Source organism: Sinocyclocheilus grahami, unplaced genomic scaffold, assembly GCF_001515645.1.
Source record: "Sinocyclocheilus grahami isolate Dianchi unplaced genomic scaffold, SAMN03320097.WGS_v1.1 scaffold236.1, whole genome shotgun sequence".
NCBI lineage: Eukaryota > Metazoa > Chordata > Actinopteri > Cypriniformes > Cyprinidae > Sinocyclocheilus > Sinocyclocheilus grahami.
This window is the reverse complement of record NW_015505415.1, coordinates 706,505-725,391: the sequence shown is the minus strand read 5'-3', so window position 1 is coordinate 725,391 and position 18,887 is coordinate 706,505. Positions and strand designations below refer to the sequence as shown.

The 18,887-nt window shown below is 35.3% G+C and overlaps 1 protein-coding gene across 1 annotated transcript; it reads right to left on the bottom strand.

Annotated features, from left to right (window-relative positions):
• Positions 1–122: 122 nt before the first annotated feature.
• Positions 123–18,312, bottom strand: LOC107597768 (protein TBATA-like). The gene is made up of 8 exons (XM_016288948.1): positions 18,273–18,312; positions 17,501–17,662; positions 17,020–17,114; positions 6,682–6,846; positions 5,533–5,614; positions 3,806–3,959; positions 1,835–1,869; positions 123–247 (listed from the first exon to the last, which is right to left on the bottom strand). The coding sequence occupies exons 1-8, from the start codon at positions 18,310–18,312 to the stop codon at positions 198–200; spliced, it is 783 nt and encodes a 260-aa protein (XP_016144434.1). The 3' UTR covers positions 123–197.
• Between the last annotated feature and the right edge of the window lie 575 nt (positions 18,313–18,887).

Below are 18,887 nucleotides of genomic sequence, written 5' to 3'. Positions count from 1 at the left end.
TGTTTAATTTATTGCCTGACTCGTTTAATTTCACATGAGACATGCCTCCCTCAGAAAATAAATACGCTTGAGAAAAATACCTGTTTCTATGCTTTATTAGCTATTAAAAATTGGCTTTGCATTACATTATGATGATTACAATAATACAACTGCTAAAAGAGCAAACTAAATCAGTGATGTAGATGACAGCAGCGGCGTTATGTGTTTTCTGGGTACAGCGTGAGAACTTCTGCCTCTCCGATCCGCTCTAGAACAGAAAGAAATGCTCATAAACAATAACAGAACATTATGAGAACATAAAGAGAGCATGACTTCAGCCATTAGAGTCTGAGCTGAAATGACCTGTACGGATGCTAGTCATTAAGCTGGAATCCGTTACTATAGAAACTACAAACAGATGCGCTCGACTGCTTGTTTACTAGAATCTGACGTCTGTGTAGTGGACTAATGCTCACTCGATTGCATGCTTCAAGTCCATATATTTTCTCAGAATTTTTAAATGGGCATATGATGTTTATGAATACAGATCTTAACCTCAAAGCTACAGACATTAAGTACAAGCCACAAAACATGAGATTTGATTTAAAGAGATCTTTAACTTGATATTCCATCTTTTGTTAAAGTTTCCATGGTGGAAAAAATGCTACAAATAGAGCCCTTTTCCAAAAGTAGGTTAGTACAATTAAAAATGGATTGTTTTATCCAATTTTGCCTTCTGTTTCTTAATGTTAATCAGGATATTCTAGAGCAGCATTCCATGTATGCTTCAAGAAAAACCACCAGAACACTTTTTCACTGGAGGAAGAGTTATTAGACAGTGTCAACTCGTATTTTAGTTAAAAGCGTCTTAATGCTGGATTTGTCTCAGCTTTTGTCTTCTCCAGATGTTAACTGATGGACTGGAGTGCTGTGGATTACTTGTGGATTATTGTGATGTTTTTATCAGCTGTTTGGACTCTCATTCTGACGGCACCCATTCACTGCAGAGCATCCATTGCTGAGACACTGATGCAATGTTACATTTCTACAAACCTGATGAAGAAACAAACTCATCCTGATCTTGGATGGAGTAAATTTTCATTTTGGGTAAACTATTCCTTTGGCTGCAATACATGACACGATTTTAAAACACACACTTGCCCACTTTGTAGGTGGTTACAGAGGAGCAAACACTACAGACAACAAACAAACACAGAAACATGCACCTCATTGCTAGGAGACGCATGACAGATGAAAACAATAAATGTTCTAAAATTGTCTCACAATCACAATGTTTGATCTTCTCTGACTGGATGGAATCATAGACTGATGTTAAAATCCAGAGTCTGTGTCCATTACACACTGACTCCTCCAGACTGCAAAATGGGGAAAAATGTGGGCAAATCCTTAAAAATAAACACTATAAAAAGCAGCATTTTGGGTTCCTTTCAGTGAACGGTTCTTGAAAGAAACATTGTTCTTCTTAGTGTGAGGGACATTTTAATAATCTAAAGATCCCTTTGTCCAGTGGAAAGATTCCATGGATGTTAAAGCTTCAATGCCAATAAACAACCTTTATTTTTAAGAGTGTTTTCCCGTCTTTCCAGCTGTCTGTGTAGACCAGGGTTCCTCAATGCCTGTCCTGAATGCCCTGATGCAGGCAATAGACTTACTAAAGTTTGAAACGGAGCCAAATTGTGTTTTAATAAAAGTTGAGAGCAATATTTCTGCTCTCTACCAAAAGCAGCCCATGTGAAATAATGAACTCAATCCTCTCAGAATGACAATGGCGTATTAATAACGCTCCAATTCACATCAGTGCACAATACATCTGACACAAGTACAGAAAGCTCACCTGGTTTGTCCTGTAACGGCTCTGCGGGATGTGAACTGTGCAAAAATCAAATAATAAATCTCATTGAAACAATTATTATGACAGTCACATAATCAGATGCAGGTAAAAATATAGGGCAACACTTCAGAATACTGAAGCAATGAGTAACACAGTATTAACATTCTAGTAACTAATATTAACTAACAAGAAACTATGATTAATTAATTAATCAGTAATAGCACTACTAGTTTACTATTAGTTATTATCCTTCAGAAGGAATTACTGTCCATAAACAACCATTACAAAACCCTCAAATGCTTACAATGACTTATGACTTTACTCGAGAGTAATGCATTTCACTTTAGAATAAATAAATAATCATTAATTAGTAATGATTAATATATATATATATATAGTATATATATATATAAAAAAGCTGTAAAGTACCTGATTACTTCTGTGCAGTAATCAGATTCCAAAGATTTTAGTATATTATTATAATTAGAGTATATTACATTTTATAATGCTCATAATCAGATTAGAGTTACTTTTTTATGGATTACATGATTACATATTATTCACACAATGGCAGTAAATTATTCATAATTTATTGATTCTCCCTGATTCCTCTATTTATTTATTTTTTCAAAGTTGTAAATAAATTATTGGAGAACATTTTACGAGAAAATACTATTTCTGTGTTTCTACTTCAAAATTTCATGTTTAATTGAGTGTTACTTGCAGCATTTTTGCAATTATTTGTGAAGCTTACTAACGATTTCTGAGTGAAAATTGTTTCTATGCCAGTTTTTTTTCAGGGTACTAGTTGGACTAGTCAGTTACCACTTTATAAACTGCAAAAAATTATGCTTGCTTAGTATTTTTTGTCTTGTTTTCCAAACAAACAAAAATCAGCTCTAAAAATTCTTAGATCAAGATTACTTGAAAAGCAAAATTACTTCTGATATTTTGTCTTGTAAAATTATTGTGGTATTTTTGGTTGTTTTTTGGGGGGGGGGGGGAAATCATCAAAATTAAGTGAGTTAAAAGAAAAATATCTATTGATGGGATCAGAAAAAAAACTTAAACATGATTATTTTTCTGACGACATGTTTTTGCTCGTTTTAATTTTAAGCATAAACTCAGTTAATTTGATCTATTTGACAGTAAATAATACTTAATTCATTTAACTGTGTTTCTACTTCAAAATTTCATGTTTAATTGAGTGTTACTTGCAGCATTTTTGCAATTATTTGTGAAGCTTACTAACGATTTCTGAGTGAAAATTGTTTCTATGCCAGTTTTTTTTCAGGGTACTAGTTGGACTAGTCAGTTACCACTTTATAAACTGCAAAAAATTACATCATAATCTTGTTTTCCAAACAAACAAAAATCAGCTCTAAAAATTCTTATATCAAGATTACTTGAAAAGCAAAATTACTTCTGATATTTTGTCTTGTTTTCTGGGGGGGGGGGGATCATCAAAATTAAGTGAGTTAAAAGAAAAATATCTATTGATGGGATCAGAAAAAAAACTTAAATATGATTATTTTTCTGACGACAGATGTTTTTGCTCATTTTAATTTTAAGCATAAACTGTTAATTTTGATCTATTTTACAGTAAACAATACTTATTATTTACTTCTCAAGTAAATGTATCTTGATTTAAGAATGTTTAGATATTTGTACTGAAAAACAAAAAAAAATACTGAGGAAGAAATTAATTTTTTTGCACTGTGGAATTATGAAACTTCATATGGTTTCTTAGTAGTTCTTTGAGAGTTATGAAAAAATAGTACTGATTAACTACCACACTCAGCTGAGTGCTATTACTTGTTTGTTAACCAGAGTTTCTTGTTAGTTCATAGAAGTTACTAGAATGCTGCATTTCCATTTATTCCTTTTTATTTATTCATTAATGACAGAACAGTATTTTAAAGTGTTTTCACTGATAGTAAGACAGCAGCTGTAAACCCTGCAGGAAGCACTCACCTGCTCTTCCTTCGGCTGACAGACGAGCTGAGGAACACGTGATCAGGCAGATCTTCAGACATCAAAGGCAGAAGTTCTGGTCCAGACGTCTGCTGGGTCAGAGAGCTGGATTCGGCCATGGCCTGCTGGAGTAACCCCTGAACCAGCTCTTTCTCTGAGAACAGAGAACACATCTAATGAGCCTTCATTAGCACATCCATCTGCAGGACACAAGCGGCCCGTGTTGAAGTGTTAAACTCACTGATGTTTCTATAATGGAAACTAATAGGAATGTTTGAGCTGCCCTGCTGTGTTTGTAGTGCATTGTGTATTTTTGATGGTGGTGGTGATTATTTTAAGAGAAGATCTCATAAGTAACTTGAATAAATTGAGACAAAGTGCAAATGAAACAATTTTTTCTCATGACAAATTAAATGCATAAAACTATGTAAGCTTGAGATTGTCACAATTGTTATTTTTTTCCCCTTGCATTTCTGACTTTACATCTCACAATTCTGAGTTTACCTCTCGAAATTCTGACTTTACATCTCACAATTCAGTTTACATCTCACAATTCCGAGTTTACATCTCATAATTCTGACTTTACATCTCGCAATTCTGACTTTACACCTCACAAATTCTGACTTTACATCTCACAATTCTGACTTTACATCTCTCAATTCAGACTTTACATCTCACAATTCTGACTTTACATTTCGTAATTCTGACTTTACATCTTGTAATTCCGACAATTCTGACTTTACATCTCACAATTCTGACTTTACATCTCATAATTCTGACAATTCTGACTTTACATTTCGTAATTCTGACTTTACATCTCGTAATTCCGACAATTCTGACTTTACATCTCTCAATTCTGACTTTACATCTCACAATTCTGACTTTACATCTCATAATTCTGACTTTACATCTCACAATTCAGACTTTACATCTCACAATTCTGACTTTACATCTCTCAATTCAGACTTTACATCTCTCAATTCAGACTTTACATCTCTCAATTCAGACTTTACATCTCTCAATTCAGACTTTACATCTCTCAATTCAGACTTTACATCTCTCAATTCAGACTTTTTTCTCACAGTTGCAAGTTTAAAGTAAAAAAACTTTAGAGTAAAAAAGTCTAAATTGTGAGAGAAAAATCGTAATTACCTTTTTTATTTTTTTAATCCCGTGGCAGAAACAAGCTTCCATACACAATAAACTTTTATCACTAAGGTGAAAATATGTGATAAAATAAAATTTTCCTGTATCAGAAATTATCTTTGGTGGCTTACGTACACAGTAATGCACATGCATGAAGGTGGTTTATTACATAATTGCAATGAATTAATAGTTAAAATAGTAAGAACAATCACATTTTATGTTTGCAAACATTTTGATCTCAACAAAGAATTTTCTACTTCAAAGATCAATGTGAAGTCAACAGGGAAGTCACTTATTTACATAAGACTACAATATTCTGACCAATTCACTTTACAACCATTTTTGAACAGATATTATATTAAGCCTTTAGAAGTCATCAGTACTTTCAGTCTATCATCTGGGAAGAGAAAAAAAGATTGTGCATTTTGCATCACTTGCTGAAAGTTTACTTTGTCAGCATTTAGGATAGTAGCATAAAGGTCTTTATATGCTCTCTAAAGCAGATCATTCACCATGTATCAGTCAATTATTTGTTGAACTGCTAATAAATAAATCAATTAAAGCAAAGGGCAGTTGTTCACCTTTTTTACTTGCCAACAAAAGCCACTGCTGAACCATTGAGAGAGAATCAGTCTGCAGGATCTGACACAAAAGCTCCAGCACCTAAGAAATATATAGAGTTATTTTAGTACAATTGAGATATTATACACACACACATACACACACACACACACACACACATATATATATATATATTCATTGAAGTTTTAGTAATTTATGTTTTTGTAATTTTTATTAGTCATGTTATATATATATATATATATATATAATGCACTTTTTAGATTGCAGACTCATTGTATTTTTATCATTTCAATTTGTAGTTAGTTACATGGTTATCCACATCACATTGCATGTTTAATTCAACAAGAGCAATAAACACACTTTTTAAATCAATTTTGTGTAGAAATGTCTAAAGTTTTGGCAGTCCAATCAAATGAGTCAAAGAAACTGATAACAATTTACAGTTCATTCATCACAAAGAAAATAAAAAAACAAGTCGTGTACATTGCACTGAGAGTAAAAATATCAAACAAAGTTTGAAATAATAATAAATGTTTTTGAAAGTAGCCTCTTCTGCTCGCAAGGCTGCAAAAATACAGTAAAAACAGTGATATTTTAAAACAACTTTTCTAATTGAATGTATTTAAAAATTTAATTTATTCCTGTGATGACAGTAATGGCTGCTGAAAATTCAGCTTTGCATCACAAGAATAAATTGCATTTTAAAATATATTCACATAGAAAACTGTTCTTTTAAATAGTAATCATATTTCACAATATTACAGATTTTTACTGAATTTTTGATCAAATAAATTCAGAGACTTCTTTCAAAAAAGTCTTATTCCAAACTTTTGACTGGTTGTGTATTTCAGTTTGATATTTTATTTCCATAAAATATCAAAGAAACATTTCCTAGAAACATAAAAAAATCAAGTTTTAACCTTAATCATTTGGAATTAAGGCAAGTATGACATGACCTGAACGCCACATGCAATCTGTCGTAAAAACCAGGTCATGCCTTTACCAATAATGTGACATAATGGCATTTCCTTTCTTACATCTGCCAATATTGTGTTCTAACCAGATGCAATGTGAAAGTTTCATGTTCACTATCAAACTGTGACATGCACGTGTTTAGCAAGGTCAGTAAATAAGCACAGGTGTGTTACCTTGAGCTCCACTCCCTCCAGGCTTTGCGTCTGCCATCGCTGGGCTCGTTTGTGTGAAGTCCTGCTGTTGCGCTTCTTCCCTCCCCAGGACGAAGCAGGGATGATCCGGCCGGACTGCGCCGAATACTGCGTCTTCCTGCGAGGAACTTCCTCATCTGTGAGTTTCTTTGAGTTTAATCACAGACAAACACAAAGGCTGGATGCATTCAGGCTTCTACAATGAATTTATTTGATTTACTCAGCACTATCTAATATAATAAGTCCCCTCATTCAGAACCTGATGCATGTGCATCAATCCACCTTTTGCCTAACGAGAGGTTTTTCAATTCTGGTTAGCATTTCTGGTTTGGGGAAGGTTTCAAATCCTTTGCCAATTCAACCACATGAATTGACAGGGACATGATAGCAACAGAGTAGATGAGGAATAAAGTCTCTTGAACTAAAATTGGAATAACATCATCCAAAATTTTATTCTGGTACTCAACATAGGGCTGTAAATTGCAACTTAACATGGCAATATACGGTGAAAATTCTTATTTGGGTCATATTCCAAGACGTAGGCTAGAATCTGTGATTGCGAAGTAAGGTTACAGTAAATATCCACAGCGGTGCGGTGACTGACTGCCACACATACTCTTCGAAACATTAGATTCATCCACAACTTCTCCTGAGGGAGAATTAGTCAAATTAATCAAATTAAATGTATTGAAAATCACTCAATAGTAGTAAAATCTCTGATATCACATTATTTAGTCTTAACAAACACAGCTTATAGCTTGGTTTTATTTTAGATTTTACAAAAATTACTACACACTTATATGATTCTCAGTCTTTGTCTTTAAGCAGACAGACAAACATGAAGAGACCATGAATCTAAAACAACACGTGTACTTTGCATTTGCTCTGGGTTTGCCCAACCCCCAAACTTTCTCATACTCAAAGATTCTTGAAAGAATGCACTTAGTGACATCTCAGCTCATAAACAAAAGGAAATTGTGTCCAATTCCACATTGTAGTCACAAAAATCTTCAGATTGAGGAATGATTTGACCCATGCTTTCAGTATGTGCTTGCAGTTCATTGAATGTTCACAGCAGCAAAACCTGTAACTGGTTTCCAGTTTGGCCTGCTGCTGCGCACACAATGCACATGCCTGGACTGCTGTAGCCACAGGGCCAAATCAAAGGTGTATCTTCAAAAAGATCAGTGAGGTGATAACCAGTCATTCTGAACAAGTTGCTCAGGAGGCCCTCCAGAGACCAGTAATAAACTATTTTAATTTATACTATTTTTAATGTAATAGATCTCATATTATAACAACCTTATAATATATTATATTACAATGGCCAGGAATGGCCTTTAATCTCATGATGATTCGGCATTGATTTAGAAGAAGAAAGAAAGTTGCAGAAGAATAAGAAGAATGATCAGAATGTAGAAAGAGGGAATACGTACGTAGAAAGAAGTTGGAAGCACTATTAGTGCTGGGAAAAGAGATCAACAGAAGGTGGTAAAAAGCAAGAACTGTTAGGAAAGGAATAATTATCAAACTAGTGAGAAAATAACTTATTTATCTTTTATTTGGGCAAAAAGTCTTCAATGAGAAAAGTTAACATGTCCAGGATTTACCAACTAAAATGATTAGTCTGATTGCAGTATCTTGAATAGGCCAAATCCATCCAAGGCCATAAGATGATTTAAAGTCCCCATGAAATCAAAATTAAAGTTTTTTGGGTGTTAGTATCAATATGTTAGTCTTAAGGTTAACAGTGACAAAATTCGCGAGATGGGTGTGGAGATACTACAAGGGGTCATTCACACCTCAGCAGTGCACAAGTAATTACATGACCTCCCAGTGTAGCACTGGAACTAAATTATACAACACAGATCATGGTAGGCTAAACATCACTCCCATACACAAACATACACACAAACATACAGAACACACTTTCATCATTGCAACTGCACAATATGCTTACCTGGTATTGAACATAAGGACATCCGGGTCTAAATTACTCACATCATTCAAATCTATAACGCATGATTGACTTCATACATATAGGTCAAAAGAAATTATTTTCAATTATGGCAAACATTTGTGCAATTTTAAAATCTTGTGCAAATTTTATGGTCTTATGAACTTATTGTATGTAAACACTGTAATGTGCATAGATCTTGCATGGCTAGTCACACATCAATTAATTCTAATTATATTTAAATTTCTATAATGAGACCTATTCAGCAATGCTTAGGAAAAAATATTGATCATGTCCAATCATTAACATTGTTGCAAACTAGGAGGCCCACTAGTTTACAACATATGTCTAATGACAATACAAAATTATCTAAATAAATAAGATATGATCATTTTTAATTAAACCTGCATTATCAAGTGTGACCTAGCTTGCACATCAAACGCACAGAGGATGATCGAAAATAGCTAAACTACAGATTTTGAATCTCTGTTTCTGTTAATCTCATTCTCTTACTGACCTACTTGAAACCTTAGGTCTGCATTAACGATTTGCTTTTAAAGCAATTTATATAGACAATTTTATAATTGTAATTATGAGATTGTGTATTTCTGTTTAATTATGTGACATTTTAATTATGCACACCACTGGTAAATATACTAGTTATTTTATTTTGCTACTTCCCTTTATTCATCCAGACCAAGTATCTAAATCTACATTTGAATACATAATAGTAAACAATCTAGCAATCAAATGAGACCTGCACACTAAATATATGACTCTGATAAATTGAAACCTTATTTACTAGTCACACTTCTGACATGATTGTTATTTTGTGGTTTTGTGTTTATCTTATAACCCTCCTCTCATCCCACAACATCACCAAAGTCATCAGTGTTCAGATATTGCATGGTCATTCAGAGGTTGTTTAAGATGTCTTGCACGCATTGGAGCATCGTCAGTGAAATTATTTCTTCACCTATGGAGATCTGACAAACCCTGCAATTCACACCCTCTACCTGAAGGTGACAGAAGGCTTCTCAGGCCACACATACTCTTCGAAACATTAGATTCATCCACAACTTCTCCTGAGGGAGAATTAGTCAAATTAATCAAATTAAATGTATTGAAAATCACTCAATAGTAGTAAAATCTCTGATATCACATTATTTAGTCTTAACAAACACAGCTTATAGCTTGGTTTTATTTTAGATTTTACAAAAATTACTACACACTTATATGATTCTCAGTCTTTGTCTTTAAGCAGACAGACAAACATGAAGAGACCATGAATCTAAAACAACACGTGTACTTTGCATTTGCTCTGGGTTTGCCCAACCCCCAAACTTTCTCATACTCAAAGATTCTTGAAAGAATGCACTTAGTGACATCTCAGCTCATAAACAAAAGGAAATTGTGTCCAATTCCACATTGTAGTCACAAAAATCTTCAGATTGAGGAATGATTTGACCCATGCTTTCAGTATGTGCTTGCAGTTCATTGAATGTTCACAGCAGCAAAACCTGTAACTGGTTTCCAGTTTGGCCTGCTGCTGCGCACACAATGCACATGCCTGGACTGCTGTAGCCACAGGGCCAAATCAAAGGTGTATCTTCAAAAAGATCAGTGAGGTGATAACCAGTCATTCTGAACAAGTTGCTCAGGAGGCCCTCCAGAGACCAGTAATAAACTATTTTAATTTATACTATTTTTAATGTAATAGATCTCATATTATAACAACCTTATAATATATTATATTACAATGGCCAGGAATGGCCTTTAATCTCATGATGATTCGGCATTGATTTAGAAGAAGAAAGAAAGTTGCAGAAGAATAAGAAGAATGATCAGAATGTAGAAAGAGGGAATACGTACGTAGAAAGAAGTTGGAAGCACTATTAGTGCTGGGAAAAGAGATCAACAGAAGGTGGTAAAAAGCAAGAACTGTTAGGAAAGGAATAATTATCAAACTAGTGAGAAAATAACTTATTTATCTTTTATTTGGGCAAAAAGTCTTCAATGAGAAAAGTTAACATGTCCAGGATTTACCAACTAAAATGATTAGTCTGATTGCAGTATCTTGAATAGGCCAAATCCATCCAAGGCCATAAGATGATTTAAAGTCCCCATGAAATCAAAATTAAAGTTTTTTGGGTGTTAGTATCAATATGTTAGTCTTAAGGTTAACAGTGACAAAATTCGCGAGATGGGTGTGGAGATACTACAAGGGGTCATTCACACCTCAGCAGTGCACAAGTAATTACATGACCTCCCAGTGTAGCACTGGAACTAAATTATACAACACAGATCATGGTAGGCTAAACATCACTCCCATACACAAACATACACACAAACATACAGAACACACTTTCATCATTGCAACTGCACAATATGCTTACCTGGTATTGAACATAAGGACATCCGGGTCTAAATTACTCACATCATTCAAATCTATAACGCATGATTGACTTCATACATATAGGTCAAAATAAATTATTTTCAATTATGGCAAACATTTGTGCAATTTTAAAATCTTGTGCAAATTTTATGGTCTTATTAACTTATTGTATGTAAACACTGTAATGTGCATAGATCTTGCATGGCTAGTCACACATCAATTAATTCTAATTATATTTAAAATTCTATAATGAGACCTATTCAGCAATGCTTAGGAAAAAATATTGATCATGTCCAATCATTAACATTGTTGCAAACTAAGAGGCCCACTAGTTTACAACATATGTCTAATGACAATACAAAATTATCTAAATAAATAAGATATGATCATTTTTAATTAAACCTGCATTATCAAGTGTGAGCTAGCTTGCACATCAAATGCACAGAGGATGATCGAAAATAGCTAAACTACAGATTTTGAATCTCTGTTTCTGTTAATCTCATTCTCTTACTGACCTACTTGAAACCTTAGGTCTGCATCAATGATTTGCTTTTAAAGCAATTTATATAGACAATTTTATCACTGTAATTATGAGATTGTGTATTTCTGTTTAATTATGTGACATTTTAATTATGCATACCACTGGTAAATATACTAGTTATTTTATTTTGCTACTTCCCTTTATTCATCCAGACCAAGTATCTAAATCTACATTTGAATACATAATAGTAAACAATCTAGCAATCAAATGAGACCTGCACACTAAATAAATGACTCTGATAAATTGAAACCTTATTTACTAGTCACACTTCTGACATGATTGTTATTTTGTGGTTTTGTGTTTATCTTATAACCCTCCTCTCATCCCACAACATCACCAAAGTCATCAGTGTTCAGATATTGCATGGTCATTCAGAGGTTGTTTAAGATGTCTTGCACGCATTGGAGCATCGTCAGTGAAATTATTTCTTCACCTATGGAGATCTGACAAACCCTGCAATTCACACCTTCTACCTGAAGGTGACAGAAGGCTTCTCAGCGGGTCGGATAAAGATCCTGGGGACAACTCTGGACAACTCTTAATGTTGTTCTTTCAGGTGACCACTCTAATCCTGCATGCATCAACTAGTGCTGCCCTCTGTGCAAATACTTTGGCAGTAATGAACATCATACACTCTAAAAAAATGCTGGGTTAAATATAACCCAGTGCTGGGTTAAAAAGGGACAAACCCAGCTATTGGGTTGTTTTGACCCAGCGGTTGGGTTATATTTAACCCAGCATTTTTTAGAGTGTACGGAGATCATTTCCTGTGGCCCCTCAAAGGGATAGTTCACCCAAAAATGAAAATGTGATGTTTATCTGCTTACCTCCAGGGCATCCAAGATGTAGGTGACGTGAGGTGTGTACGCGCTCTGGCGTAGTTTAGGTTAATGGGTGTGTAGATATCCAACCGGAGAGCAATCAACCATAACTTCAGGCGAGCAGGCTCAGAAGTTGGGAATACGTGGAAAGTCACCACTCCCGAATGAGTTCGCGCGAGAGAACGTAATCTTTTAGTTTTAAGTCGGTTTGAACAATCCGGGACTGATAGACTGCAACGGTTAAAGTTAAAAATCATCAAATGTGTTCTACTGAAGAAACAAAGTCACCTACATCTTGGATGCCCTGGGGGTAAGCAGATAAACATCACATTTTCATTTTTGGGTGAACTATCCCTTTAAGGACTGCTCGGAGTTTGCTCCAAGGGACCAGGGGAGGACTGAAAGGATGGATTTTTACCAAAACTGAATTCAAGATTCCTATCCTGTAATAAAATAATAAAACTCACTAATCTGAAGATAGGATCTACGAGAAAAAGCACAGAACAACAGCTGGCCCAATCTCATCTCTTCCCCTCCATGCTGAGTTCCTGACTCCTCACACCCTCTCCTTCCCCTCAGGTCTCAGTCAGTCATGCAAATTTCACAAATCTATAGTTTCAAGCTGTTTTATGTGAGGTCAATATAAACACTTCAGGTACGACTGGTAAGGTGGTTTCACTCTCGCATCAACAGAACAGGCAAGAATAAAGAAAACAAAACCTGGGGCCATATGTATAAAGCCGCTCAGAGTAAAATTGTTGTCCTAAGTGTATCAAAATTCTAAGAATGACGTAAATTTTACTCTTATTCCTAGACATAAGAATAAGAGTGATTCATAAAGGTTCCTAAGTGTTAAGACTAGGTTCCAGCTCCTGAATTATTTAAGAGAGCTGAAGAGGTCTCCTAACCTAGTTAGGTGTAACAAGTCGGGGAATTCGTGGCCTAATGGTGTGTGTGTTCACGGTGTGTGTGTGTGTTCACTGCTGTGTGTGTGCACTTTGGATGGGATAAATGCAGAGCACTAATTCCGAGTATGGGTCACCATACTTGGCCACAAAGTCACTTCACTTTCACTTTCAAGATGGCAGCACAGATGAGGAGACATATTGGAATTATATGATGATATGGAGTTGATAAAACGATACAAACTTGATTGTCAAAAAGTTAGTTTTTTTTGTAACTGACAAAGAAAGAAATTTTATAACTTCTTCCACGCAACAAGTAAGAATAAGAGTGATTCATAAAGGTTCCTAAGTGTTAAGACTAGGTTCCAGCTCCTGAATTATTTAAGAGAGCTGAAGAGGTCTCCTAACCTAGTTAGGAGTAACAAGATGGCAGCATAGAGGAGGAAACAAACACTTTCCAGCGAAGATATGACATATTGGAGTTATATGATGATCTGGAGTTGATAAAACGATACAAACTTGATTGTCAAGATCAAAAAGTTCGTTTTTTTTGTAACTGACAAAGAAAGAAATTTAATAACTTCTTCCACGCAACAAGTCAATGCTCTAACTGCAGAAATGTAGTAATAAACATTTTTTGGCTGTAAAATTGGAAAAATGCATCAATGCACCGGTGATGACACAGTAAGCAGGTTCTTACATATAGTGGCACCAACCCCACCAAACACAACAGTGGCCAAAAGTGATGTGTGGATTTTTTTTTTCTCTGACCCCACATTTCACTTAAACCACTAAAATACAAAGGGGAAAAAAACACTGACCAGTGTTGCCAACTGCTTTCAATTGAAAGTAGCTAAAACTGGTCACTCAATGTTGCTAGATGACCTCATAAAGGTGAGTTCACTGATCTATATTTATATTTATATAGATCAGTGAACTCGTCCTTTATAACGTCATAGGAGAGTCTCGGAATGTAGATAAGGTTTGTCCAAGAAATTGATTTTGAAAGTCACTAAATCTAGTGACAAAATCACTAAATTGGCAACATTGGCACATTGACTACAACATAGGTTATTCATATTTCATTGGTTCTTTTGTTTTTGCATGTGTTCATAATTTCTTTGTATGACAGCATGCCAAAAATTATGACTGCACAATTTGGCATGTTTCATTGCATTATTATCACAACTGACTCTAAGCAACTATGCAATATGCTTACAAAATCTTGAACATTCATTTCTTAATTTTTTTTAATTAAGGGTGACATTTCCTAGGCCGGACCTCACTTTTGGCCACTACTATATGGCAATTAATTAACTTTCCAACTGACCGCCAAACCATATTGCAAAAACAAGCCACTTTTATGAGGATTCATGGAGTTGTTGGAGCCACTGATGGAACTCATGTTCACGTCATTGCTCCAACTGTACACGAGGAGACATACCAATAGAAACCGAAGCATCAGTAATAATTTGTGATAATTTTGCACAATGCAAAGCATAAAAAAAAGACATTTAAATATTAAAATATTTCAGTGTCTTAATTAAATGATTTTATTGCAGTTACATTAAATGATTGGTGTTGTGCTGCTGTGACTTCACATGAGCAGGCTCACTATTGGCTGATTCAGAGGTTGAGGTCGGCCATTTAGTGTTGACATCATTGTAGTCCTTATTTCACAACACTTAAGTGTCACCTCAAGTCAACACTTAAGAATCAGTCTTAGACTTTACTGAAAGCTGCTTTTAGCTTCTTTATAAAAGTCTCCTACTCTTAGAAAAGTCCTACTTTTTACTAAGAATTGTTTGACACTTAAGTCAAAGCTTAAGACTATTCTTAAGAGCATTTCTGAGAAGTTTTATACATACGGGCCCTGTTCTTGTGGGAGATGCCCCAATAAAGATATTTGATAACCATGTGTTTTCATCCCCAAAACTAGGTGTGTGACCTTTCGGGTTACGAGATCCTAACAAACCAAAAGGTCTTTTATGTTTTTACAACTGATTTGAAGATTTCTTTGTTCAGGGCCCGTATTTATCAAGCCTCTGAGAATTACTCTCAAGAACGTTGCTTAGAATTGACTTAAGTGTAAAAAACGTCTTGGCTCAAAGCTGCACTTAAAAGTTAGTTATCAAGCATCTCAGTCGTAATGTAAGCGAAGTGTAGGACTAATGTCAGTCTTAGAGTTTATTCAGACACTTTGGAGACACGCATGGACCAATCACTGAATAGATTTCCTTATTTAAGAATATTCTCAGATAAATTCACGTTGAATGGTTAAATTCCTAATAGGAGTTTACATTCAACACACATTTGACAATAAAGAATTTAAGAGTATAGATTATGGTAAGGAAACGAATTGTCATCACAACCTTCAATTTAGGGTTGTGCCAGTCGACGATAGTATCGTGTATCGACGACAGTCAGAGATATCGCCTGTGGCTGATTTCTTTGACGACAGCGAGACGATTATTATTATTCTTATTATCTGTCAAAAATATAAGCGCCTATCTTTAGTGATGCAGCGCAGAGAGCCGCTTCAGAAACTTGCCGTGGCGCAGGTGGTGAGTAGCCGTGATCAGCATAACTGTATGAAAAAAGACAACATGCACTGCGCATCTGTGGTCTGCTCTCCCGATTTAATTTACGATATCACGAATAATTCACTGAATGCACTAAGAATCATTTTTCTTCCCAAATCCTCACATATCTTTCCAGGTTTGTTTTCACACGGATGCTTTAAAAAGCTTCTAATCCCTATCAGCAGTGTTTACTGGAATGATTCTAAAACAGGTAAATAATACATATATTTTTCACTTTGAAAAATGATAACTCAGTGTTCCAGTTAATGAACACGTTCATAACATTTTAATTAAGCATGTCCATAATATTTCTGCAGAAATAACTGAGCTTTTCGGGGTTATTCATGGTCTGTTGTGGTAATTTGGTAATGCTTTTACACTTTTGCATTTCCTTTTAATGTTTGATGGTTGAAGGGTGAGTAGAATGTCACCGGAAGTTACTCCTACAATTCATGCAAAGTGTCACGGGGCACAGAAAAAGGTGGATATTAGATTTTAAACTCTAATACAAAATCAGTCAAATCACCCCTTTGTTTATTTCTTAAGTATTTTGGCTGATTTGATTATGATTTCAGTTATTAATAAGAGTGCAGTAATATCTGCTTTATCATATTTGAATCAGTTTCACAGAATTAAACATGTATACACAAAATCAGTGCATACTGACATACTAATAAATAAATAAACAAGCAAGCTTTGTGCATTTATGCATTTGGCAAAAGCCTCTTGCATTGCATTAAATGCTTTTTTTTCAATCAGTTCATGCATTCGCTGGGAATCAAACCCATGACCTTCTAGAGAGTCATTTCATGAAATCAAATTTTTACAAATCCAACTGAAAATCGCATTGCAATGCAATATGTGATTAAAAAACTTAAAAACAAATGTTTGATGTAGGTGTTACAGCAGGATCTTTAAAGCTTTGTGTGTGGATGAATCATAAAGAGTGTTGTTTTTTTACTGCGGTACAGCTGAGCACATCGCACATAAGATGAGAAGTTTCTATCAGCTCTCAGGTGACAATCACTCCATCCTTTCAGAAACGCTGCATTCTGTTCTGAACTTTATTCATGCATCAGTGTCATTGGTGATACCTACAGAAAGTGAAAGGTCAGGTACCTCTCTCTTGTCCTGCTGGGTCTCAGCGGCCGCTGAAAGACTGACTTTGGTGGCCAAATCCTTCAGTTCCTCACGCCAGCTTTCAGAAATCAGTTCTGAGGAAAGACATGAGAGGTGAAAGAGAGCAAGAACAAGAAACAGATGTGAGAAGATCAAAAAGGGCAAAAAATAACAACTACTACTGACGAAAATAAATATACATTTGAGAGCCATTTTCTGGAGTGTTTTTTAAGATCCTCTAAATAGTCAGAGATATATATGTATATATAAAACAATTATAATAATAATAATGCAACAAATTTCAGTGAAAAAGTCTGTCACTAAGTACTTTTTGAGCTCGACAGACTATGAATATTCAGTCTTGCAAGTCTTCTTGTGTTCCCTGAAGAAATAAAGTCAAAGCAACATGAGGACACAAATTTCATTTTTGTGTGAACTATCTCTGTTAGACACAAAAGCAGCATTCATGTTTGTATAATACCTGCTCGTGGTCCAGAGCGATCCGAGCCAATCTCAGGTGTGAGAAACACCGACCAACGGCTCCCACCGAAAGACACTTGACTTTTAATGAGTGGATGCGGACAGAGAGGAGTGAAGCCGTACCAGTCATCATTCACCGTACAAACCGGCTTACCATTCAACCCTACGGAAAGAGGAGACCATTAGAAATCCGTGCTGGAAATGTGATCAGGCTTAACTTTGATTTTCAAGTCTCCCAGGATTCAGAGCGTTTGTACATGCATGGCCTGATCAAAACCTGCATTAAACTGCATTGGACTCCTGCTGTGGCCGAAGCTCTTCACAGGATTACAGTAAAGTTACACACAGCTGCTAAAGAAAACAGGTGAGAATCTGTGAGGTCTGAGATGCTGTCAATCACAAATAAATTGCCCGAAGCAACACCTCAAGTCAGAGTTTTGCATGAATATTCATAGAGACCAAGGCCAGTTTGGGCTTGATTTCCCTCTCTCGCCTGACGTTACTATAATCGTACTGCATGTTTTCAGTCTAAATTAGTAACTAGTGGGCAGGTTTTCAAATACAGACCTGCTTATTCACACTTTCTCGCATTCAGCGAAGTATGTAAATCATACTTGTTTGTTGGTGAGGACAAACTGTGTGTTTATGCAGTAACTCTTCATTAAAGTCATTCAGAGAAGAGATGAACATGCTGGCGCTTTCCTCGTGAAGGGCTACGGGGCTTTTGATAGATTCAGGTGCCTTTATTATGCTAATAGAGCCTAAAACCTCACAAAACAGCCTCTGTGTCTGGACTCCTGCTGCTACAGGCATATTTTACAATGCAGTGAGCTTCGAGTGCTGTGACAACAGGATGAAAGATGAAGAAATGAATGTTTTTCTACTAAAAAAAATTATGCTGGATTAATCTTTCAGGCATTTACCTACTGCTTTTATCCTAATATATACGTTCTCCTTGCCTTTATCACTCATTATAAACCTTTAAGTTTGCACTCTGAGGTCCTTCAAGTAGCTTATAAATCATCTTTCAGATTCAAGTATCAGGCTGACACAGAGAAATGATTATAAACAAAAACTGAACTCTACCAATGCCCTCCACCTGTCTGTGCCTAATTGTACTCTATATGGTCATGTTTACTATATTTGTGTATAGTCTGAGCCTCGTCACAAGCATTTTTAATGACAAATAAATGCCTCTTGACTACAGTTTTCACATGCTAAGACTTCCTATCTGTTGCTTTGTATTTTTATAAATGCATTTTTGAAAATTCAACATTAGGGTCTGAACGAAGGCCAAATTAAAGACAATTGCCACAAAGCATGAGGTTAATGCACATAGGCTATAGAGATTAAATCTGGATTTTGCATACGCTTGTTCCCCTAAGGAA